This window comes from Perognathus longimembris, chromosome 3 (assembly GCF_023159225.1).
Source record: "Perognathus longimembris pacificus isolate PPM17 chromosome 3, ASM2315922v1, whole genome shotgun sequence".
Classification (NCBI taxonomy): domain Eukaryota; kingdom Metazoa; phylum Chordata; class Mammalia; order Rodentia; family Heteromyidae; genus Perognathus; species Perognathus longimembris.
In genome coordinates, this window is record NC_063163.1 from 81,405,636 (window position 1) to 81,430,327 (window position 24,692).

A 24,692-nucleotide genomic window follows, 5' to 3' on the forward strand; every position below is an offset into this window, starting at 1 on the left:
TCATGTATATGAGGCAGGCACTCTTGCCACTAGTCCATACCCCCAGCCCCTGTTCTGCAGCTTTTAACCTCAGTATAACATTTAAAAAATGTAATCTTGGGCTGGGAATATGGCCTAGTGGCAAGAGTGCTTGCCTCGTATACATGAAGCCCTGGGTTCGATTCCTCAGCACCATATATATAGAAAAACCCAGTGGTGGTGCTGTGGCTCAAGTGGCAGAGTGCTAGCCTTGAGCAAAAAGAAGCCAGGGACAGTGCTCAGGCCCTGAGTCCAAGTCCCAGGACTGGCAAAAAAAACCATAAAAAATAAAAATAAAATTATAGTCTTGGCCACGTGTGGTGACACATATCTTGTCATCCTAGCTACAAGGGAATTGGGCATAAATAAATGTCAGGCTAAAATACAGAACCTTATTCATAGAGGTCATGACTCAAGTGGTAGAAAATCTGCCTATGAAACTCAAGGATTTAACACACACATATATATATATACACATATGTGTGTGTATATACATGTATGTATATAATGTAAAATATACAATGCATAAAATGTATGTAAATACATACGTTTATATGTAATATATAAAGTGAAGGAGTTTCCATATACACATACTTTATATATAATATGTAGTGATTTACATACATATATAAATATTATATAGTGGTGAATGAGGAAACTCATTCATGAATATGACACCTAAAGCCAGGGAAATTCAGTGAATTGGCCTGTGTCACTGCCAGGACTCTGTCCTGAACTTGTCTCTTTTCCCTATACCACCTGTCCCTCACCTGGGACTCCACAGCTCAGAGGCCTCAGGAGCCCTTTCCTCTCTACCCTTAACTGGGAATTGCTTGAGCACAGCCTATAGAGCAGCAAGCTAGCTGTCTCTGGCCAGGCATTTTGCACAGGTGACTTGCTTGCCATTCTTCAGTGATGTAATTCTGGCCACATGTTTTCTGTCTACAGGGTCGGTGGAGTTGCTTGGAGCAATGGCATATTGTGCTCCCAAACAGCTGTCATCCTGCCTACCCAATATTGTGCCCAAGCTCACAGAGGTGCTGACTGACTCCCATGTCAAAGTACAGAAGGCTGGACAGCAGGCACTCAGGCAGATTGGCTCTGTCATCAGGAACCCGGAGATCCTGGGTATGTCTCTCCACTTTGATTCTGGGGAGTGGTGGGTTTGCCCCTCCCTACACATGTACAAACCAACCTTTCTCCTGTAGCCATTGCCCCAGTCCTGCTGGATGCCCTGACGGACCCATCGAGGAAGACCCAGAAGTGCCTGCAGACCCTGCTGGACACCAAGTTTGTCCACTTCATTGATGCTCCATCCCTGGCCCTCATCATGCCCATTGTCCAGCGAGCCTTCCAGGATCGCTCTACTGATACCCGCAAGATGGCAGCACAGATTATTGGCAACATGTACTCCCTGACAGACCAGAAGGTAGTAGCCCAGCTTGGGCTGGTATGGACAGCTGGAGTGATGAATATTTCTGCCCAGAGCAGCGTGGAGGGATGTGGGGGCTTACCTGATTATGTTTGCAGGGAAAAATGAGTCACTTGGGGTATGAGGTAAAAGTCTGGCCTCTCTGAGAATCTTCCAGAGCATAGTATTTCAAGTTTTTGCTGCTTTAATTCCCAGCTAAGGTCTGTCCCAGTGGGCTCATTGTAGACTGAGGCAGAGTCGAGGCAGCTGCCTTTCAGGAGTGTTGGAAAAGCAGCTGCAATTTTCCCTCTGTGCCATGTTTTCTGGTCGTATTTGCTCTGTAAGCTTCTCAAAGGAATTGAGTGTAGTTTGTGAGGTTTGCTTTATTCTCTCAAGAACTTGCATGCATGCTTATATCACATTTTTAATTTGTGTTATTAGTTGCCTTTTTTAAAAAGGGGTTTTTGGAATCTCTGCTTCCTTAGACAAGAAGATAAAGTAGAAAAGTTAGGCTAGACATAGTGACGCATACTTATAATCCCAGCACTGGGGAGTCTGAAACAACAGGATTGTTAGTTTAAGGCTGGATAAGGCTATGTAGACTCATCTCAAAAAATTTTTAACCATTGTCCTTCAATACTAGCAACACGAGAACAATTACTTTTTTTTTTTTTTTTTTTTGCCAGTCCTGGGCCTTGGACTCAAGGTCTGAGCACTGTCCCTGGCTTTTTTTTTTTGGCTCAAGGCTAGCACTGTGCCACTTGAGCCATAGCGCCACTTCTGGCTGTTTTCTGTATATGTGATGCTGGGGAATTGAATCCAGGGCTTCATGTATACGAGGCAAGCATTCTTGCCACTAGGCCGTATTCCCAACCCCACAATTACTTTTTTCTTTTTATTCTTGTACTGGGGTTTGAACTCAGGGACTAGGTGCTATCATTTATTTTTTTTGTTCAAGGCTGGCACTCTTACCACTTGAGTCACAGCTCCACTTCTGGATTTTTGATGGTTAGAGATCAGTCTCACAGACTTTATTCTTTCCTTTAAACTGTGGTCCTCAGATCTCAATTGCCTGAGTAGGTAGGAATTATATATGCTTGAGCCAACCAACACCTGGCTATTATAATTACTTTTAATATATTTTTTTTTTTGTTTTTTTTTGGCCAGTCCTGGGCTTTGGACTCAGGGCCTGAGCACTGTCCCTGGCTTCTTCCCGCTCAAGGCTAGCACTCCGCCACTTGAGCCACAGCGCCGCTTCTGGCCGTTTTCTGTATATGTGGTGCTGGGGAATCGAACCTAGGGCCTCATGTATCCGAGGCAGGCACTCTTGCCACTAGGCTATATCCCCAGCCCCTACTTTTAATATTTTTGACATTCCTGAATATTGTTTCCAAGTTATAGAAAATTAATTATAAAACTTGGCTTTTAGTATAATATAATGTTCCAACAAGTTTATATATCATAATTTACATGATCTTATCATTGGTAATACAGTGTTCAGCTTTTTTTTTTTTAACTTAAGGACTGATCAATAAACATGTGGCATTTTCTATATTTACAATAACTCCTTAAAGTCAAATATTACATCAGGAACCATATACTCCTTGAGCTGGAGAAAGAGAAGGTGATAGTGAAATTCAGGTAGGAGAGTACCAGAAATACTTTGCTAACCACTCCAGAATCTAAGCAGGCTTTGCTCCCAAGAGAGGGACAGGAGGAATTAGGCTTTGTTTTGTGGCTGGTGGCTCTGTTGGGCCTGTGAGGGTGGGGCCAGGCCAGTGTCAAGGAATTGGTGAGAAGAGCTCTGGTGGTGACCCAGCTGTTCTGTGTATAGTGAGGTTCTTTTGCTTGGCTCCTGCTGAGAGCTCCTTGTCATCACAATGCTGAGGTCAGTGTCCACCACACAACAGGGCCTGAAGAAAGCCAGAGCCAGACCTCGGCTTGAGTCACTTATTGTGTTTGCAGGACTTGGCTCCTTACCTGCCCAGCGTAACACCTGGCCTGAAGGCCTCACTTTTGGACCCTGTGCCTGAGGTGAGTGTGGGAAGCTTGATCTTTTAGCCCAGTCAGTGGAAAACATCCCTGGGAATGCCCCAAAGCTGCTTTTGTGTTTTATCAGGCAAAGGGAAGGAGGCCAGTGGCCCCTCCCTATTCCTGTATGGTTTTCCTGTCCTGAACTGCTTTTCCTCACCTGCATCACCTGACAGGTGCGGACAGTATCTGCAAAGGCTCTTGGGGCCATGGTGAAGGGCATGGGCGAATCGTGTTTTGAGGACTTGTTGCCATGGCTGATGGAGACACTGACATATGAGCAGAGCTCAGTGGATCGTTCAGGCGCTGCACAAGGTGAGGCTGGAGTAGGCACAGGGGCCACAGTGGTAATACTTTTGAGGGGTCTCAGCTCCAGTAGGTTCATTCTGTCCTTGCTTTACAGGGTTGGCTGAGGTCATGGCTGGCTTGGGAGTGGAGAAGTTAGAGAAGCTGATGCCAGAAATTGTGGCTACAGCCAGTAAAGTAGACATCGCACCCCATGTTCGAGATGGCTACATCATGATGTTCAACTACTTGCCCATCACCTTTGGGGACAAGTTCACCCCTTATGTGGGGCCCATCATTCCCTGTATCCTCAAAGTATGTACTAGTGACACTGAGGAGGGAGGAAGGGAGAGCCACTGCCCTTCTGGACAGCTAGAGCTCCCTAAGGGGGTGGGGGGATGGAGAGGGCAGGTGGCAGGAGTTTTTGTTATAGTCTTTAGGGAGCCCCTGTTTCTTTTGGCCTGTGTATCTAAGGGGAGATAGCCCTGCCTACCCTACTTTCCATGTGCTTAGGCCCTGGCTGATGAGAATGAGTTTGTGCGAGACACTGCCCTGCGTGCAGGCCAACGGGTCATCTCTATGTATGCTGAGACAGCCATTGCACTGCTGCTGCCCCAGCTGGAGCAAGGCCTCTTTGATGACCTCTGGAGGATCCGGTGAGTTCTCAGGCCCAAAGAGCCATTGGGCCCAGGTTTTGCATCTTGGGAATTCTGGTTGCAAAATGAAAAGCAGAAAGTTTCCATGAACTCTCAACTTTTTCCAAACCCTTATTTTAAACAATATGTCATCTCATTTTCTTAGCAACTTCTCCCCCTCCCCCTCCCCCTCCCCCTCCCTCCTACCCCTCCCTCCTTTTCTTCCTCTTTCTTTTTCTTCTTCCTTTTTTTGCCAGTTCGGGGCTTGGATTCAGGGCTTAAGCACTGTCCCTGGCTTCTTTTTGCTCAAGGCTAGCACTCTACCTCTTGAACCACAGCACCACTCCCAGCTTTTTTTGTTTATGTGGTGCTGAGGAATCAAACCCAGAATTGTAACTCACCTGAATCAGACTAAATTAACAGTAATCTCTCTTCTCAAAACTTCCCATAAAGTGGAGTCCATGTGGATACTCACAAAAATAACTGTTTCCATGCTTAGTTCTGCAGATGTCATGTTGCTGTTTTTGCTAATTCTTTGGTTTCATCTTTTTTTCTCATACTCACAATCACTTAGTGGATCTTACTCCTGTATTCTGCAGCTCTAATTCCCATCCTTGACTGTTCATTAGAGATTCACCTGAGCAACTGTTGGGCTAAATAGTGATACCTGGGTCCCACCCCTAGAGATCTGCTCTGTGGTGGACTTGGTCACTAGGATTTTTTGTTTTATTTTTTGCCAGTCCTGTGACTTGAACTGAGGGCCTGGCCACTGTCCCTGAGCTTCTTTTGCTCAAGGCTAGCATTCTACCACTTGAACCACAGCACCACTTCTAGCCTTTTCTATGTATGTGGTGCTGAGAAATTGAACCCAGGGCTTCATGCATGCTAGGAAGCACTCTATCGCTAGGCCATATTCCCAACCCCCTGATTCTTTTTTAAAGGTCTCTCTAAGCTGTGCGTGGATGGCTCATTGCCAGTATCCTAGGTACTCAGGAGGTTGAGATCTGAGGATCATGGTTCAAAGCCAGCCAGAGCAGAAGAGTCCATGAGATTTATTTCCAATAAACTACTCAGAAAAGGCTGGAAGTGGAACTGTGGCCCAAATGGCAAAGCACTAACTAGTCTTGAGCACAAAGATGCTTAGGGACAGCACTGAAACCCTAAGTTCAAGCCCTGGGGACTGGCCCCCCAAAAAAGGTCTCTATTTACTCCTACAGTTTGTGCTAAGAATAAGTGTGAGGAATCTTTCTTCATGTAGCACTTCTAGGAATTTGTTTGAATAAATTTGATCAATTGTTTAGAGCTATATGCAGAAAATTGTTTTAGTATTGCTTGTCATTTGAAAAATTGGAAGTTGCTTTGAAATATGGTAGTATATCCATATAGTGGGCATTTACTCAGCCATTTACAAAGAATAGTACAGGTTGCCTTGAGCAAAAAAGCTCAAGGATAGTGCTCAGGCCCTGAGTTCAACAAGCCCCAGGACTGGCAAAAAGGTAAAAAAAAAAAAAATAAAATAAAATAGTACAGGCTTCCCAGATTGTTAACCAGGCAACGTAGGCTGTGCAGTGTTACCCATTTCCCACATTCTGTGGGGTCCTTGAGTCTATGTGTGGTGTGAGGTGTGCAGTGTCTGAGTGACTGCCTGAGTGGTTATTTGCACATTCTATCTTCCCACTTTTCTCATATTTTCAGTTTAAGTGAGACTTATTTTTCTGGTTTATTGCTTTTAATTCTATAATCCTAACTACCTGGGAGGCTGAGACTAGGAGGATCATGGTTGTAAGGCCAGCCTGGGCTGAAGACTTCCTAAGACCATTTCTTTATTCCATAGCTGGGTGCAGTGATATTCAGGCATTATCCTAAACTACATGTTAGACTGAGATGGAAAGGTTCGTACTTCCAGGCCTTCTTAGGCAGAAAAGTCCTCGAAATTCCGTCTCAGTTGAGGAAAGCTGGATACAGTGGAGTGCACCTGTGATTCCAGCAACAACAGGAAGCCTCAAATAGGTAGATCACAGGCACATGCCCAGGCAAGAAGTGAGATCTCATCTCAAAAATCATCAGTAATGTTGAGTGCTAGTGGCTCCTGTCTATAATCCTACCTATTCAGGAGGCTGAGACTTGGAAGATTGAAGGTTCAAAGCCAGCCAAGGGAAAAAAGTCTGAGAGCCCATTTCCAATTAACTAGTAAAATAATAGAATAGAGGTGTGGCTCTAGAGAGCCAGCTTTAAGTAGGAAAGTGAATGGGAGTATAAAGTCCTGAGTTCCTTTCCTAATATCAACACATACTCGTACACACTTACAATAATCAGCAAATGGGGCTGCAGTTGAATTTAGTGGTAGAGTGCCTGCATAACAAGTGCAAGGCCTTGAATTCAAACCTTTAGTACCTTAAAAGAAAAAACAAAAACCTAATTTAATTTGAGAAGAAATAAAATTCATTCTTCTAGTTCCCATGTTTCTCCACTTGAGATGATCTGCCTTTGCTTCCTGTGAAACTTCTGTTGTGTTGTGTGCAAGTGCACTTTCCTTTTTTTTTTTTCTGCCAGTCCTAGGCCTGAGCACTGTCCCTGGCTTCTTTTTTTCGCTCAAGGCTAGCACTCTACCACTTGAGCCACAGAGCCACTTCTGGCCGTTTTCTATATATATATGGTGCTGAGGAATCAAATCCAGGGCTTTATGTATACGAGGCAAGCACTCTTACCACTAGGCCATATTCCCAGTCCCAACACTTTCCTTCTTAACCCTCTTTCTGTGCGCTTTTGTTGTGGAAACTTGCACATATACTTTACTTTATTTATTTGTCAGTTGCGGGGCTTGGACTCAGGGCCTGGGCACTGTTCTTGAGTTCTCCAGCTGAAGGCTAGCGCTCTATCACTTTTGAGCCACAGTGCCACTTCTTGTTGTCTGGCCGTTAGTTGGAGATAAGAGCCTCCCAGACTTTCCTGCCCGGGCTGGCTTTGAACTGCCATCCTCATATCTCAGCCTCCTGAGTAGCTGGTATTACAGCCGTGAGCCACTAGCACCCAGCTCCCTTTTTTTAATATTAAAGCACTCTATCACTGTTTCTAGCCCTTTTCCAATATTAATCTTCTATACCACTGAACTACATCCCCAGCCTTCTAATACTTTATAAAGTAGCATGTTCATTACCAGAAAATGTGGGAATTGTCAGAAAGCATGTAGATATGAAAATCATCTTAACACCACCCATTCCAAGATAAGCACTGTATAAGTTTTGGGTGCATTTGCTTCCAATCTTCCTTCTTTATAGTGCTGAGCCATGCTTTAAGACCGTCCCTTGAGGCTGTATAACTGTTGGTTTTTTTGTGTGCGTGTGGTGGTGGTGGTGGTGGTGGTGGTGGTGGTGGTTTAACATGTTTGTTTGTTTGCTCTGGTGGCCACTGGATTAAACTCAGGTCTTTCCTCTTGCTTAGATAGGTATTTTATCACTTGAGCCCTTAGCCCTCTTTTGCTTGCAGTTTTTCAAAATAATCTTGTACTTTGCCCAGGCTGGTGTTGGACTACATTCCTCCTACTTATGCTTCCTGAGTGGCTAGGACTATAGATAATGTGCCAATATACTTGGTTTGTTCTTCTGATAGGATCTTGCTGTCTTTTCCCTTTGTTTGGCCTTAGACTGCATGCCTCTTAATCTGCCTCCAGAGTAGCTGGCCATAGATGTGATCATGGTAACTCTGTTCTTGACCTTCTCAGGTTTAGTTCTGTTCAGCTCCTTGGGGACCTCCTATTCCACATCTCCGGGGTTACTGGGAAGATGACCACAGAAACTGCTTCTGAGGATGATAACTTTGGAACTGCCCAGTCAAACAAGGTGGGTGGCTGGCATTGGTTTTCCTCCCATAGCTGATGGGAAAGGTAGGCCCTGGTGCTCGTACAAATGCTTTATACTGTGTTCTTCTTCCCCTTCTTTGGGCCGCAGGCAATCATCACTGCCCTGGGGGTTGATCGGCGGAACCGGGTACTGGCAGGGCTCTATATGGGCCGCTCAGACACTCAGCTGGTGGTGCGGCAGGCCTCGTTGCATGTGTGGAAGATTGTTGTCTCCAATACTCCCCGTACCTTGCGAGAGATCCTGCCAACTCTCTTTGGGCTCCTTCTGGGTTTCCTAGCCAGTACTTGTGCAGATAAGAGAACGGTAAGTTTCTTGGGCCTTCCTTTGCCCTGGCAGCCATCAGTGCCTCCTTTTAGTGCCAAGAGGTCTGGGTCTACAGAGCCTGGGAGAGACCCAGGTGTCCCCTATTTCACAGAGGGACATTTAGTTGTTTACTTAGTCATTCAGCAGATATTTACTATGTGCTAATATGCATGAGCTTAGCGTCTGGGGCCAAATGAAGAAGAAAGGCAGCCTCATTTATCCTGGTTAAGGAGATGCGTGTTAATCTGGTAATCACCTGGACAGATGTTAGATGCAACCATGGCAAGTGCAGCATGCTCATAAGGGCATGTGGTTTAGCAAGCTCAGCAGATGCTTCTTGGAAGAAGTGATGCTTAAAAGTGAAAGATGATTAAGTATTAACCAGCTAACTAGTGGTGAGGGACCACTGTAGACAGAGGGCATAGTACTTCAGATACTAGGCTGGATATAGGGTAGGCAGGGCCATGACACACACTATAAATTGAGCCAAGGCCATTGTAGTTGAAGAAATAGGGGGTTGGAAAGCATGGTCTTAGATAAGTAAGATTGATGCATTAGATGGAGACAGATGAGGTTCAGTGGTTGGGAGTAGGTGCTGAGTCTGGGCTGATGATCACCTGTCATTTAGTCTCTTGTTGATTATGGAGCTTGAACTCAGGGCCAGGGCGCTGTCCCTGAGCTCTTTTCACTCAAGGCTAACGCTCTACCACTTTGAGCCACAGCTCCACTTCTGGTATTCTGGTTGTTAATTGGAGATAAAAGTCTTCACAGACTCTCTTGCCCAGGCTGGCTTTGAACCATGATCCAAAGATCTCAGCTTCCTGAGTAGCTAGAATTACTGGCATGAGCCACCAGCATGGGTGTGTTTAGTTTTTTTTTTTTTTTTTTTTTGGCCAGTCCCGGGCCTTGGACTCAGGGCCTGAGCACTGTCCCTGGCTTCTTCCCGCTCAAGGCTAGCACTCTGCCACTTGAGCCACAGCGCCGCTTCTGGCCGTTTTCTGTATATGTGGTGCTGAGGAATCGAACCTAGGGCCTCGTGTATCCGAGGCAGGCACCCTTGCCACTAGGCTATATCCCCAGCCCCGGGTGTGTTTAGTTTTAAAGAAAGATTTGTATGAGGCATAGAGAGGATATGGGTTTATCCTTAAAGACTGTTCCAAATTCAGTTCCCTCTGAGCAAAAGTACAAGCCTTCCCTCCCTCCTTTCCTTCCTTCTTCCTTCTCATTCTTCTTTTCTTTTTGGCAGGTACTTGGGCTTGAAATCAGGGCTTCCTGCTCTCCCTTAGCTTTTGGCTCAAAACTCTCCCTCTACCACTTTAGCTAAGACCTCCACTTCCAGCTCTTTGCTGGTTAATTAGAGATAAGATTAACTTGAATTTATCTGCCTGGATTGATTTTTTTTTTTTTTTTTTTTTTTTTTTTTTTTTTGCCAGTCCTGAGCACTGTCCTTGGCTTCTTTTTGCTCAAGGCTAGCACTCTGCCACTTGAGCTACAGTGCCACTTCGGGCCGTTTTCTATATATGTGGTGCTGGGGAATCCAACCCAGGTCTTCATGTATACAGGCAAACACTCTTGCCACTAGGCCATATTCCCAGCCCCTGGATTGAGTTTTGAATTGTGATCCTCAGCTCTCAGCCTCCTGAATAGCTAGGATTTCAGGCATGAACCACCAGTGCCTGGAATATTCTCTCTTTCCCTCTCTCCCTCTCTCCTTCTCTCCTTCTCTCCCTCTCCTTCTCTTCATCCCTCCCTCCCTTCCTTCTGCCCTCTTTCCCCTTTTCTCCTTTCCTCTCCTTCCTCCCCTTCCTCTTCTTCCTTGCCTTCCTTTTCAGCATACATTAGTTAATTGCTCGTTTGAGCATTTCTACACATGTATACAGTGTATCCCAATCAACCTCAGAGATCGTTTGGTTTTCTTTTCCCAGTAGGGTCTCCATATATAGCTCAGGATCCTTCTGCCTCAGCCTCCCTAGTTGGGATCACAGTCATGTGTCACACCTGGCCTAAAGATAGTTTTCTTTTGTAGTATATTTTCAGCATCTCAAGGGCTCTGTAGGTGTGAGAGCATTTGGGAAGCTACATTAATGACTTACATAAAAGCCTGTGAGTTGTCCTCTGGGTGGCCTTAGGTTTGCAGGAAATTGAAATCCTGACTTAATCTCTACTGACAGATTGCAGCAAGAACACTGGGTGATCTTGTCCGGAAGCTTGGGGAGAAAATCCTTCCTGAGATCATCCCCATCCTTGAAGAAGGCCTGAGATCTCAGAAGAGCGATGAAAGGCAGGGTGTGTGCATTGGGCTGAGTGAGATCATGAAATCCACCAGCCGAGATGCTGTGAGTATTTTTCACAGGTCCTGAGGTCTTGCACCTGCAGGTGCCTGGTCACAGGGCTGGGGAGGTCACAAGAGACAGCAGCCTCACTTTGGAGGGAGCTACTGCCAGCAGGATGTTGGCTTGGCCTAACTCAATTGCTTCCTTCTCAAGCTTTACTCTAGGTATTGCAACTAAGAGGCTTTCTTAAGTGGCCTTTGAAACTAGGATAACTACTCCTAAGTTTGCTGTCTCATGTCATCTACAAATTAGGTTAAAAAGTGCGGTGCCTCCTTAATGGGAAAGGGTGCATACACTTGAGTGAGGCAGAGAGCGTCTGGGAGCAGGAGGAATGTTCACTCATTCTTAGAAGAAGAAGTTAAGTACTGGTGGGTGGAAATGTATTGTCTGGCAAGACTGTTTCCATAGTACTAGCACTCAAGAGGTTTGGAGTACTTGATTATTAAGGTTTAACTTTACTTTCTAAGGTCATTAATACTTAAAATATGGCTAGGGTGTAGGTGACAGTGCATGTGTACTCTCGAGTTGTATGATGGTACAAATGAGAGTTAAGTGGACAACCAGTTAGAGATGAAAGCAGTAGCCAGTTGCTTCTCTTGAGCATCCTAATTGGGTTTACTGGATCCCCCTGCTCTTGTGTGTGCCTGTGTGGGTCTTACATTTGGTCTTTCACATGTACATTTGGCAAAGAATCTAAGGATTCTGTCACCCAAGAGAGTTGTGAATAATTGAGTAGTTACTAAGTTCTCAAGAGCCTGAGTCATATCTACTATGTCTCTGGCCCAGTGGCGTGGCTGGCACATCAGCCAGTTAGAATTCAGAGTGAGTTTTCTGTGGTGGATTTGGTTACCCAGGTAACAGAGCCATCACTGGGCTGGTTAGAAATGCAAAGATTTCATATAGGAACAAGTATTTGGGTTTTGAGGCTTGAAGGATTTGGAATTTTCCAAGAGAATGGACAAAAGAAAGTTTAGGGAGAGAGGAAAATCCTGCAGGCCTTGCTGTAGAAGAACTTTAGGAGTTTCCATAAAGATAGGAAGTGCTTGGAAATTAACCTGGATGGTTGGAACTCTCAATTGTTAGGTATGGGTAAGGGATTCATAGGGGCACCTCATGTGTCCTCTCTTTTTCTCTGCATTTTAGTATTTTTAGAGTACAGAGTTAACAGAAAAGTCCAGCAAAGAAGTTAGTGGCTTGGCTGGGTTAGAACCCTTGGCCTATGTCCCCAGTTGCTTCTGCATTTGTACAGCTGCACTTGTACTGTTTCAGGTGTTATACTTCTCTGAGTCCCTCGTGCCCACAGCGAGGAAGGCTTTGTGTGATCCCCTAGAGGAGGTCCGAGAGGCGGCAGCCAAGACCTTTGAGCAGCTGCACTCCACCATTGGCCACCAGGCTCTGGAGGACATCCTCCCGTTTTTATTGAAGCAGTTGGTAAGTGGATCTGTCACACAGTGTGTCTTTACTATCTTTGTAGCAGCAAAACGCAGGGGGATGACTGCTTAAGGCAGTTGGAATATGGGCCTTGGGGGGAGGGTGGCGGGCAGGGATGTGCATCAAGATTAGACTTGGCTTTCTGCTTCTCCTTAGGGGCTAAGTGGAGGAGGCATTTGGCGGTGGTTGGTTCAGACAGCAGAGGAGTTGTAGGAGCCAGCTCCTCAGTGTTGTCTATATTGTTCCTCTGCAGGATGATGATGAGGTGTCAGAGTTTGCCCTGGATGGTCTAAAGCAAGTTATGGCCATTAAGAGTCGTGTGGTGCTGCCCTACCTCGTCCCCAAGGTAAATCCTAATACATGGCAAAGCCTCACAGACCCTCAGGCCATATGATCTTTCCTTAGCCTTCAATAAAGAGTGGTTATAAATATAGATGATGGGGCTGGGGATATGGCCTAGTGGTAAGAGAGCTTGCCTCATATACATGAGGCCCTGGGTTCGATTCCCCAGCACCACATATATCGAAAATGGCCAGAAGTGGCGCTGTGGCTCAAGTGACAGAGTGCTAGCCTTGAGCAAAAGGAAGCCAGGTACAGTGCTCAGGCCCTGAGTCCAAGGCCCAGGACTGGCCAAAAATAAAAAAATAAAAATAAATAAATAAATATAGATGATGTCGGGTACCGGTGGCTCGTGCCTATAATCTTAGCTACTCAGGAGGCTGAGATCTGAGGATGGCGGTTCAAAGCCAGCCTGGGCATGGAAGTCTTTGAGATATGACACTCTTTTATCTGTAATGAAACACCAGAAAACCAGAAGTGGCACTGTGGCTCAAGTGGTAGAGCATTAGCCTTGAGCTGAAGAGCTCAGGGACAGTACCTAGGCTCAGAGTTCAAGCCCCACAATGACTGACACAAAAATAATAGAAATAGAAAGACAGAGAGAAAGAGAAAGATTTTGGGGGAAGGCTTGGGGGGTGTAGTCAGATGGGAAAGTACCCCTTGTTCTCTGAGATGTACTGGTTCAGGTCCTTGGCTCTGAGCAGGGGCAGAGGCTCTCCTGCCCACCCTTCTCTTCCTAGTGCTAGGCCTGGCACTGAGCAGGTACAGTCTTCATCAAGGTGATGTTGTTCATCCTATCAGCTGACAACGCCACCTGTCAATACCCGGGTGCTGGCTTTCCTTTCGTCCGTGGCTGGTGATGCTCTCACCCGTCATCTTGGTGTGATCCTCCCTGCGGTCATGTTGGCCCTGAAGGAGAAGCTGGGGACTCCAGATGAGCAGCTGGTAAGGGGCAGCCTGGCCACTCCCATTGTTTTCTAGCAGCCATCCTTTCCTGTTCTGAGGATCCATGTTTAGCACACCTGTCCCCTGTGGTTTTCAGGAGATGGCCAATTGTCAGGCTGTGATCCTTTCCGTAGAGGATGACACTGGGCACCGGATAATCATTGAGGATCTGTTAGAAGCCACACGCAGCCCTGAGGTGGGCATGAGGCAGGCAGCTGCTATCATCCTCAACATCTACTGCTCTCGATCCAAAGCTGACTACACTAGCCACCTGCGGAGCCTGGTCTCGGGCCTGATCCGCCTCTTCAATGACTCTAGCCCTGTGGTTCTGGAGGAGAGCTGGGATGCACTAAATGCTATCACCAAGGTGAGAGGACTACTGACTCCACAATCAGGTCTTGATTGAAGAAGCTGCCAGATATTTTGAGTTTTGTTTGGTGATTTTAAGGTTTATTTGTATGTTTCTGCAGTCTGGTATTATGGGTTCCAACTGTCTTCTCACCTAAGCCTCCCAAGTGTTGGGATTGCAGGCATGTGCCACCATGCCATGCTCAAAATGCCAGACATTTGTATGATTCTGATAGGAATCCTCCATGTTCCTGCCACTCAGCTTTAACATGGATCTGCTTGTGACCAATCTTATCTCCTGCCCACACCCTCCCCCTGCTGTTGAGAAGGAGGGTTGTACCTCACTGCTGCTTTTCCCTGGATTCCCACAGAAGCTGGATGCTGGCAACCAGCTGGCACTGATTGAAGAACTGCATAAGGAAATCCGGCTCATAGGCAATGAGAGTAAAGGCGAGCATGTGCCTGGCTTCTGCCTCCCAAAGAAGGTAAGCCAGGAGCAGCAGTATAGCATCCATTCTAGGTGCTCTTGAGCTCCTTCACAGTCAGTGTACATCTCCCATGTTGGCAGTTGAGGCCAGGATGGAGACCACCTTTGCTTTAGTCTATAGAGCAACCTCTTCCAGAGCAGGTGGGTCATGAGAGGTAGAGGCAGGGTATGTTACCAGTGTGTGATAATGGGCTTGGTGGGGCCTTTATCCTTTTGTCACCTCCACCCAGCACCTAAAATTCAGCCTACTTCATCATCTCATGGAGTTGGCAAAAGGACAGCTATTGAGAGTGCTTTGTTTTGGGTGGGAGATAGTGGACCCAGAGTCTTTGTGGCTGGACTCAGATGTGGTTCTCTTGTCAGGGGGTGACCTCCATCCTTCCAGTATTGCGGGAAGGAGTCCTTACTGGCAGCCCTGAGCAAAAAGAGGAAGCAGCCAAAGCTTTAGGCTTGGTGATCCGCCTGACCTCGGCTGATGCCCTGAGGCCTTCTGTGGTCAGCATCACTGGCCCTCTAATTCGCATCCTGGGGGACCGGTTCAGCTGGAACGTGAAGGCGGCTCTGCTTGAGACACTCAGCCTCTTGCTGGCCAAGGTAAGCAACTGATGAGCTTGTTCTGTTGGTGTGTTCCAGTCCTACAGAATGGTCTGTCTGCAGGAGACCAACTAGGCATACTGTAGCATGCTAATATTCATTTTAAAAAAGCCTTGCATTTTTTTTTTTGTTGTTGTTGTTGGTCATGGGGCTTGAACTCTGGGCCTGGGTGCTATCCCTGAGCTCTTCGGCTAAGGCTAGCACTCTACCACTTGATCCACAGTGCTACTTCCAGTTTTCTGGTGGGTCATTGGAGGTAAGAGTCTCATGGACTTTCCTGCCTAGGCTGGCTTTGAACCCTGATCCTCAGATCTCAGCCTCCTGAGTAGCTAGGTTTACAGGCATGAGCTACTGGGACCCAGCTAGAAGCCTTGCTTTTAAAGGAAAAAATCTAGAGCTATGTCAATATAGCTTTAGCAATGCTTTAACAATGCTTTAGCTCTTCATTACAGCTTCATAAAGGAAATACATAAGAATCTGATGAGAGAGTGAAAAGCAAATCCAGGGGCAACTGAAATGACCTCATTATTGCCAAATGTAAAAGCAAAAATCCAAAATGGTGACCATTTTTGATGTCTTCCAATAATTGAACTCCTTAGACTTCAAAAACAATAAGTACAAAGAGCCAGGATTATTATTGTTTGCTTTTTTTTTTTTAAGACATGAGGTTTGGAAACAAATGCAAGCTTAAGATTTACAGCTGTTTTCTTCTGATGCAAGTGTGGGGAACAACTTTTCATCCCCAAATGAGATTGAGGATTGGCCTTATTTTGTGGACAATTGAGTTCTTTTAAAACGAATTACCTCTTACTGTCACCTGTACTGCTCTTTACTGATATTTTTTCTTGATACTCAGGAGGTTTGATTCTAACCTGTTATTTAAATGGTCACCTGTAACAGGAGTTTTGACCTGAGTGTTCCTCTAGACAACCTCAAAGTCCAACTGAGTCCAATATTCCCTGACTTGAATTGGCATTGAACCTCCTCCTCCTCTTGTTGTTTTGCCAGTCCTGGGGCTTGGACTCAGGTCCTGGGCACTGTCCCTGAGCTTCTTTTTGCTCAAGGCTAGCAGTCTACCTCTTGAGCCACAGCACCACTTCTGGCTTTTTCTGTTTATGTGGTGCTGAGAAATTGAACCCAAGGCTTTGTGCATGCTAGGCAAGCACTCTACCGCGAAGCTACATTCCCAACTCAGAACCTCCTGTATAGTAAGAACTAAATCTTAACTCCCAATCTCATCTGTGTCTGATAAAAAGTGTGCCTGCCTTTTTTTTTTTTAATACAAGGCCAAAGATTGAACTGGATTTGTTCAGTGATGCCCAGGAATGACTCTTGAAGGTCATGCATGCTGTAGGCTTATTCTCCTGAGAATAATGCACTGTGTGCATTTGTTCTGTAGATGGTGCCCTTTGTTATACAGCTAGTCTACAACTGATTACCAGCTGCCTTTTCTGCCACTTAATAAGATTCAGAATTGCTTGAATTGCTGTCCTTGTGGACAGTGCTCCAATAAGCTATGCCTAATATAGCCAGGGCTACAAGACAGTACCCTCTGACAACGGCTGCCCCTTTTACCACTTATACCCCTTTCTCCTCCCAATGTGATAGAGGCTGAGCAAAACCTGTTCATGCTTCATTCTTCTGTATTGTATATAGGCTGGTTCAAGCCTGTGTGTAAGAGCTTGTTTAGCTCATGGTGGTTTGTGATTGTTTGCTTTCATGCCTTGGGGTCCATCTCAATAGACGTTTGGGTATGGGTTTCTCCTATAGGTTGGGATTGCCTTGAAGCCCTTTCTACCCCAACTGCAGACCACTTTCACCAAAGCCCTGCAGGACTCCAACCGGGGCGTGCGTCTGAAAGCCGCTGATGCTCTGGGGAAGCTTATTTCCATCCACATCAAGGTAGACCCCCTCTTCACAGAGCTGCTCAATGGAATTCGTGTCATGGAGGACCCAGGTGTCAGGTGAGGGGCAGCTGTGGGAGTGACACGGCCTTCAGGAAGCCAGGCAGCTGCTCTAGGCTGCACCTGTATACAGAAGGCAATGGTGGAGGAGAACCAGGGGTTAAGCCAGTCTGTTGGTTCTGTAGGGACACCATGCTGCAGGCCCTGAGGTTTGTGATTCAGGGAGCGGGTGCCAAAGTGGACGCTGTCATAAGGAAGAACATTGTCTCACTTCTGCTCAGCATGCTGGGACATGATGAGGTACGGCAGCGGGTGCTTGGTGGGGTTGGGGGCTCCACTGCTCCCTGCCTCCTTTCTTTGGGTTGGCTGCTCTGAGTCGTGGTGGAGGAATTTGGTTTAGCTGCCAACTGGTGAGGAGTAATCATTTCTGCACCTAACGTCACTCTGTGGTTTACCAGGCATTGCTCAGGTTGTGAGGCGCCAGGCAGTGTTCATTATACTAAGGTTTGGTGCTTTTGTTGTTTTCTTTTTTTAGTCTTTTATTTACTTAGATTTTTTTTTAAGTGGGGTGCTGAGGATTGAGCCAGGGCCTTGTGCACACACATACTATTGCTGACCCCTCAGCTTATTAATTTTTTTCCTTTTTTTTTGGTGCTGGTACTAGGGCTTAAATGCAGGGCCTGGGGGGCTAGCTATCCTTAATATTTTTGCTCAAAACTGGCACTCTACCAATTGAGTCACAGCTCCATTTCTGGCTTCTTACTGGTTAGTTGGAAGTAAGAGTCTGCCCAGCATGGTTTTGAACCCTCATCCTCAGATCTTGGCTACTCTTAGCCACCAGAGTAGATAAGATTATAGGCATGAGCCACTGGTGCCTGATTTAGTCCTTGGTTTTTTGAGATAAGGTCTTACTATGTATCCTTTGTTGGTCTTGAACTTGGTCATTTTGCCTTAGCCTCCTTAGTGCTGAGATCGTAAGTATGTGTCACCATATGTAGCTTGTATGGTTTTATACTTCCCCACATACCTAGGGCTGTTCAGCATTGTTGCTGCTGTATTTGCCATAGTTCTGCAGGTCCAATTTTGGTGCTTAGCCACCTACTCTCTGATTGTTGCCCCCGCTGCTCTGTGGGTACAGGTGGGAGCATCTGTCTTCTTTGGCTCACAGTTTACCAGGGCTTTTTATAGGGTCATGCATGGTGCAAGCAAAAGTTCTTATTTAAAGAAATTTGCATTTTACCACAGTAGAACTTAAAATAGTGTCCAAACGGGCTTTAACCTCTGTCGGGAACCTCGATTGGCACCTGCCTTTCGTCTTGGAGCTCAGAGGCCCCAACTTCTGGCAGACTATCCTGTTAGCCTCAGGACTTCTGGTTTGAAGGTGGGAACATTAACTTCCTCAGAGATTTTTTTGTTGGTTGGGACACAGTCAAGTTGGCACTTACTAATACTATAACACATAAAATATTTTCCATAGTTAGCTGGCAGGGGAGTAGCAAGAAGCCCTTTCTATATCTGACCTTGATTTCTGACAAAAAAAAAAAAGTCACCTTTCTCCATCTTCCTTAGGTTGAATAGTGGTTTCAGTGTGACTACCTAGGCCCAACCTAAATCATTGAGGTGGCAGTGGGTCACTAGGCACACTCCACCTAGCAGGGACCTGGGCATAAGGTGACACACAGAGCTGCTGAGAGGGGGTGTTTCCAGCTGCCTTCCCAGGTGGCTGTGGGCAAGTGGTTCCCCTTTCTGTCTGGGGTCTTCCCCAGCTCTGTCCCTTCTCTTAGGGGTGTTGATAGTAACTGAGATACTAAATGGGAAACGTTCAGACTTCCTGTGAAGAAAGGTGCTATGTAAATACTGTTATTATTGCTATTGTGGTGATGATTACTATATGCACACACGCTGAGTTTCTATAATTAAGAAAAGTGCTGGGTGTATAATTTTAAACTCTCCACCAAGTGGCAGTTGTGGTGAATGGCAGGCCCCAGCTGATGCTGGGAACACAAATGCCTCCAGTAAGGGGGACTTTTATAGAGTTCCTGAGTAGATGTGCCCACTTCCTTCTCTGCCCTCCTTCCTGGCTCCGTGTTGTCTTTTGCCCTCATCCTTGGGGGTCTTAAGGGGTTGTCCACACCCTCCCTTAATCACTCCTCTGTCTACTCTGTTGGCAGGACAACACTCGGATCTCCTCAGCTGGATGCCTGGGGGAGCTCTGTGCCTTTTTGACAGACGAGGAGCTCAGCACTGTCCTTCAGCAGTGCTTGCTAGGTATGTCTCCCTTCAGGGTCTTGGGCCTTTGCCCCAGGGGAGACTCCCTGCCATTGTTCTCCACCTTAAAGGATCTTGTAGCTCCTGGACTATGCTTTCCATGCCAGTCCAGCTGCTGAAACAACTCAAGTGTTCAGTGCCCTGTAGCTCTGGGTGTCACTGCTCTAAGAATAGCCGCAAGCTGGGCAGGCACTTCGGCCATGGAAGCAGGAAGGGACATGGTGTGGCCTGGCATTTCCACTGTGCTCCAAGTCTGCACCCTAGTGTAGTGGGGTTTAGATTTGGGTGGATTTCATGGATTGTGTTCTTCTTCCCAGCTGACGTATCTGGTGTTGACTGGATGGTTCGGCACGGGCGGAGCCTGGCACTGTCCGTGGCTGTCAATGTGGCTTCCAGCAGACTCTGTGCAGGCAGATACAGCAGTGAAGTTCAGGACATGATCCTCAGCAATGCTGTGGCAGACAGGGTAAGGCAGCTGGGTGGTCCTCCCTTCCCCTAGCCACACCTCCACAGCCGTTGACTTGCCGATCCTGCATGGGGGCAGTTCCCAGTTGGGTATTCAGTTCATAGTGCTAGTTTTACTTTGCCTGGTAACTTGCTGGACCATAGGGTAGTGCTCAGTCCCCATGGGATTTATTTTTATTATTATTATTATTATTTTTTTGGCCAGTCCTGGGGCTTGAACTCAGGGCCTGAGCACTGTCCCTGGCTTCTTTTTGTTCAAGGCTAGCACTCTGCTGCTTGAGCCACAGCGCCACTTCTGGCCATTTTCTGTATATGTGGTGCTGGGGAATCGAACCCAGGGCCTCATGTATATGAGGCAGGCACTCTTGCCACTAGGCCATATCCCCAGCCCCATGGGATTTATTTTTGTCACCCAAACAATGCCATGTTTGGGTCAGAATATCTCTGATTCTTTTTTTCTTTTTTTTCTTTGCCAGTCCTGGGCCTTGAACTCAGGGCCTGAGCACTGTCCCTGGCTTCTTTTTGCTTAAGGCTAGCACTCTGCTACTTGAGCCACAGAGCCACTTCTGGCTGTTTTCTATATATGTGTGGTACTGTGGAATTGAACCCAGGGCTTTATGTATACAAGGCAAGCACTCTTGCCACTAGGCCATATTCCCAGCCCAAAAGATCTCTGATTCTTGTTCCTGTGAACTAGTGACTTTATTTCTGTGCCTAACCACCAGAGCAGCCATCTGAATGTGAAGAGCTGTTGTGAAGCATGGGTCTGAAGTGGTGTGGGATGAAACAGGTGGTGAAGGGTCCTAGAAGTCCCTGGGGAATGAGGCTTAGGTGGCTCTGAGGAGGAGAGTTGCCAATGTCTGTCTAGTGCTTTCTCTTCTCCATAGATCCCCATCGCAGTGAGTGGAGTCCGGGGCATGGGCTTCCTCATGAAGTACCACATCGAGACAGGAGGCGGTCAGTTGCCACCCAGACTCTCCAGCCTGTTCATTAAGGTGAGTGCAATCCACAAGCCTGGCTTGGAGAAGGCCTTGGGATTAGAATCACACTCTTCTAGTCAGCCTCTAGTTTTTTATAGACCTCTAGGAGGTCTCTGGACTCCTGAGAATAGAGGCAAAATATTTGTTTTTTGTTTTGCCAGTCCTGGGGCTTGAAATCAGGTCCTGGGCCCTGTCCCTGGCTTCTTTTGCTCAAAGCTAGCACTCTACCACTTGAGCCACAGTGCCAATTCCGTTTTGTAGTTTTTATTATTATTATTATTGTTTTTGTTTTTTGTTTCTGTTTATGTAGTACTGGGGAATTTAACCCAGGGCTTCATGCATGCTAGGCAAGCAGTCTACCACTAAGCCACATTCCCAGCCCAAGGCAAAGTATTTGTTATTCTTTGGCTAAGTATCCAACTTTCAGAGTCTCAATTCTACCCAGAATCAAGTTAAGAACTACTGTTCTTTCTATCTATCTATCTATCTATCTATCTATCTATCTATCTATCTATCTATATCTATCTATCTATTTTCTCATCCTAAGGCTTGAACTCTGGGCCTGTTCACTGTCCATGAGCTTCTCTTGCTCAAGATTAGCGCTCTAAGCCAGGCGCCCTAGCTCATGCCTATAATCCTAGCTACTCAGGAGCCTTCAGGTGAAGAGCTCAGGAATAGCGCCCAGGCCCAGAGTTCAAACTGTACAACTGAAGAAGAAGATTAGTGCTCTACTACTTGAGCCACAGCACTACTTTTGGCCTTTTTGAGTATTTTATTGGAGATAAATATGAGTCTCAAGGACTTTCTTGCCCTGGCTGGCTTTGAACCATTTTAAAGGCACTGGAGCCATGCTTTAAAGTCTGCCTCTGTGACCATTTCAGCTCTCGGTAATGAGGTCCCAACCACTCTCTCTACCCATTTCTGACTGAGCGTTTCAGGGCTCTGATAAGATAGTCTGTGAGCTGAGCACCAGTGGCTCAAACCTGTAATCCTAGCTACTCTGGAGGCTGAGATCTGAGGATCACAGCTCAAAGCCAGCCCCAGGCAGGAAAGTCTGTCAGACTCATATCTCTAATAAACTACTCAGGAAAAGCTGAATGTGGCACTGTGGCTCAAGTGGTAGAGCTCTAGCCTGGAGCACAAAGAGGCTAGGTCCAGGCTCTGAGTTCAAGCTGCAGGACGGGGGTTGGGGGGCGATGAGGTCAGAGTGTCCTGGCATTAGCCTGCATTTACTCATTTACTCTTGTACATTTACGGAGTACCCACTATATACTCTACTGGGTGAGACCCTGAAGAGGTAGAGATAAATGAGGTAGACAAGTTCTGTAGAGCCAGAGGTAGGTCCTAATTCAGATAGGGCTGTCAAGGGAGACATTTGAAGGATGAGAAGGAACCAATGGGGTGAAGATCCCAGGGCCAGTAGTTGGGGAGGCAGGAAGGAGCATGGCTTGTTTAAGGATATGAGAACTGTGTGTGGGCTAGGTATGGTAAGCCCAAGAGAGAATGGTACAGGTGAGGAGGTAAACAGGCTTAGCCACACCACCCTCCCAGGGGAGGGCCAGCCTGAGGGAGTAGAGGGGTCAGTGTCTGTGGGGAAGGGAGTGTTGGGGTGGGAATCTGAGCATCTCTGAGAGGCAGATGGCTACACCTGGTTTTGCTCCTCTTACAGTGTCTTCAGAACCCATCCAGTGACATCAGGCTGGTAGCTGAGAAGATGATCTGGTGGGCAAACAAGGACCCATTGCCTCCCTTGGAGCCTCAGGCTATCAAGCCCCTCCTGAAGGTTCTTCTGGACAATACCAAGGATAAGAACACTGTTGTGAGGGCCTACAGCGACCAGGCCATTGTGAACCTACTTAAGATGAGGCAGGGAGAGGAGCTGTTTCAGGTGGGAGTCTGGGCCTGAAATGCCTTTCAGGGCATGCTGTGGGCATTAGTCTTATGGCTCTTCTGCACTGTAGTATTTAAGGCCCATTTGTCTCTGCCACCACATATGTACTCACTCACTGTCAGGAGCAGACTGACACCCAGGTGACTGGCTTGCCACCTGAAAATACCGTGTTGATGTTTTTCAAAAGGAGTCTCCTGTGGTATGCGGGCGCAAACACAAGTCCCACTAGGGCTGCCCTTTTGAAGCCAGAACCCTGAGCCCTTGCCTGAACAGCTTTTACTGCAGTACAAACTGCAGTGTGTGCTTCCTTAGCTTGGGACAGGCAGGGTGAGCCTTTTCCATAGTTGTTCCTGATTCCATCTGCTTCCCTTATTTTGCCAGTTTCCATTTCCATGGCTCTGATGTTGAGTTTCACATCCATCTTTGTCTTGATTTGACTGGGGAGCCTGAGGTGTGTTTTCTGACTATCTTCTTATGCACTTCCTTACAGTCCCTCTCCAAGATCCTGGATGTGGCCAGCTTGGAGGCACTGAATGAGTGCAACCGAAGGTCCCTGAAGAAGCTGGCTGGCCAGGCCGACTCTACAGAGCAGGTGGATGACACCATTCTGACGTGACGTGACATGACCTGATCGACCTGGGCCTGCTGCAGCCATTCAGCTCCACACCTTTGTTCACTGTTTTCATTTTTGAAAATATGTTTGTTCCAATGGGGAGCTTAGAAGATGGTGTTCCCAGAAAGTATTTTAATATAGCAACTGACCACACAGCCAAAGCCTTAAAATCAAATCACACACAACTGAAAATTGCCTCTTCCATCTTCCACCCTTTTCTTTGGAGAAGAGAAGGAAAAGCACATGTGTAAGCCTCATTGAGTGGTGGCCTAGGGCCATTTGGCCAGCTCAGCACAGCTGAGTGTAGGACAAGGAGGGCCAAAACTTAGGTTCCTCTTCTCCTATGCTTGAGCTTGGGGTCAAGAGCTGGCACCACCAGCCTTTGCCTAGATTCTGAGTAGGGGCACAGAACTTCAGAGTTCTGGTGTGGTGTGTCTTGGCTTGGCTTTTCAGTTTTGTGGGGCCTGATTGGGTGGGTCCCTGTTCAGTGAAAGGGAAAGGGATACTCAACTCTAGCAGTTCCAAGTCTGGGGGAGGGTATACGTTTATGTGCAGGCCATTTGAAGGAGGAAGGTTTAATAAAGGCTTTGATTTAATCTTGATAGAAGCAGAATTTTTTTAATCACCTTCAAATATCCATTAAACATGAAGCTTCTCAGGAGTAAGAAAAGATTTGCAACTTTTTGTAAGTATGGACAGCACAGGATTCTGGATGCTTCCTTATCCTGGTGTCAGAAGTCCTATCCATCCTTACAAATTTCTGTGTCCCAAGGTTGGTGTATAACCAGGCTTAGGAGTCCCCCCTCCCCCATTGTGGGGAAGATGGGCTGAATCAGCCACTTTTGAGCTGTGTCTTCATGTGGACAAGGACTGAGCCTCTGAAGGTGCATTTGTAGAGAAATTCATCCTCTGGAATGTTTCTACAGTCCAAGGATTTGCAAGAGGAAACCAGAGTTACAGTTCAGCATCTGCCTCGTTTATGAATGACTTCCTTCCTCCTGATTCTTAGAAGGCTCGTGACACATGTCCTGTTTGAAAGAGCACACCCCACTGGGCCCTAGTGACGCAGGTTTTTCTGAGCTGTTTCCCTGGTCACAATGTGGAACAAACCTTTTATCAGTTATTGGCCAGAGCTGTAAAAGGAAGAGAAATAAAAAGTGGTGGTAGTGAACTCACTTTGTAAAAGGTATGATGCTTCACCAAAGAAAGCAAGCTTTGCACATTCACAATGCAGCAGAAGTAAAAGGACTTGTGATGCAACACTTGTGACAAGACAAGGAGACCTCTGAGGTGCTTCTGAGGTCATCCTGGCTTTCTATGCCTAAGCCTGTATGTCACAAGACCTCCTGTTGTCTTGCAGCAGACTCCCAGGACTGGAAGGGACCTTGAGAGGTCAGCTGAGTCAGTCCCTATAGCCAAATAACCAATGGTGTCACTTTTTGGTAGCCATGGTAACTGTTCCTTCTTCTGGGATTCAGATGGCCACCAGTGTTGTCCCAGCTGCCTAGGGCATCTGTCCAGCAAGCTGTCTGCCTGTGTACACTTTGAGTC

The 24,692-nt window shown here is 46.7% G+C and overlaps 1 protein-coding gene across 1 annotated transcript in view; it reads left to right on the top strand.

The window, feature by feature from the left end:
- The window catches only part of Gcn1 (GCN1 activator of EIF2AK4), a 65,351-nt gene extending 41,039 nt beyond the window's left edge, over positions 1–24,312 (top strand). Inside the window, exons 37-58 of the mRNA XM_048342848.1 lie at positions 967–1,146; positions 1,227–1,447; positions 3,395–3,463; positions 3,637–3,775; positions 3,864–4,060; positions 4,259–4,401; positions 8,102–8,219; positions 8,328–8,543; positions 10,715–10,879; positions 12,146–12,307; positions 12,561–12,653; positions 13,448–13,591; positions 13,689–13,958; positions 14,311–14,424; positions 14,790–15,020; positions 16,791–16,984; positions 17,110–17,224; positions 19,096–19,192; positions 19,510–19,658; positions 20,545–20,652; positions 22,307–22,525; positions 23,019–24,312. Of these exons, the coding sequence (XP_048198805.1) occupies positions 967–1,146; positions 1,227–1,447; positions 3,395–3,463; positions 3,637–3,775; positions 3,864–4,060; positions 4,259–4,401; positions 8,102–8,219; positions 8,328–8,543; positions 10,715–10,879; positions 12,146–12,307; positions 12,561–12,653; positions 13,448–13,591; positions 13,689–13,958; positions 14,311–14,424; positions 14,790–15,020; positions 16,791–16,984; positions 17,110–17,224; positions 19,096–19,192; positions 19,510–19,658; positions 20,545–20,652; positions 22,307–22,525; positions 23,019–23,144 (3,470 nt within the window). The 3' untranslated portion in view covers positions 23,145–24,312. The remainder of the gene's footprint in view (positions 1–966; positions 1,147–1,226; positions 1,448–3,394; positions 3,464–3,636; positions 3,776–3,863; positions 4,061–4,258; positions 4,402–8,101; positions 8,220–8,327; positions 8,544–10,714; positions 10,880–12,145; positions 12,308–12,560; positions 12,654–13,447; positions 13,592–13,688; positions 13,959–14,310; positions 14,425–14,789; positions 15,021–16,790; positions 16,985–17,109; positions 17,225–19,095; positions 19,193–19,509; positions 19,659–20,544; positions 20,653–22,306; positions 22,526–23,018) is intronic.
- Positions 24,313–24,692: the final 380 nt, after the last annotated feature.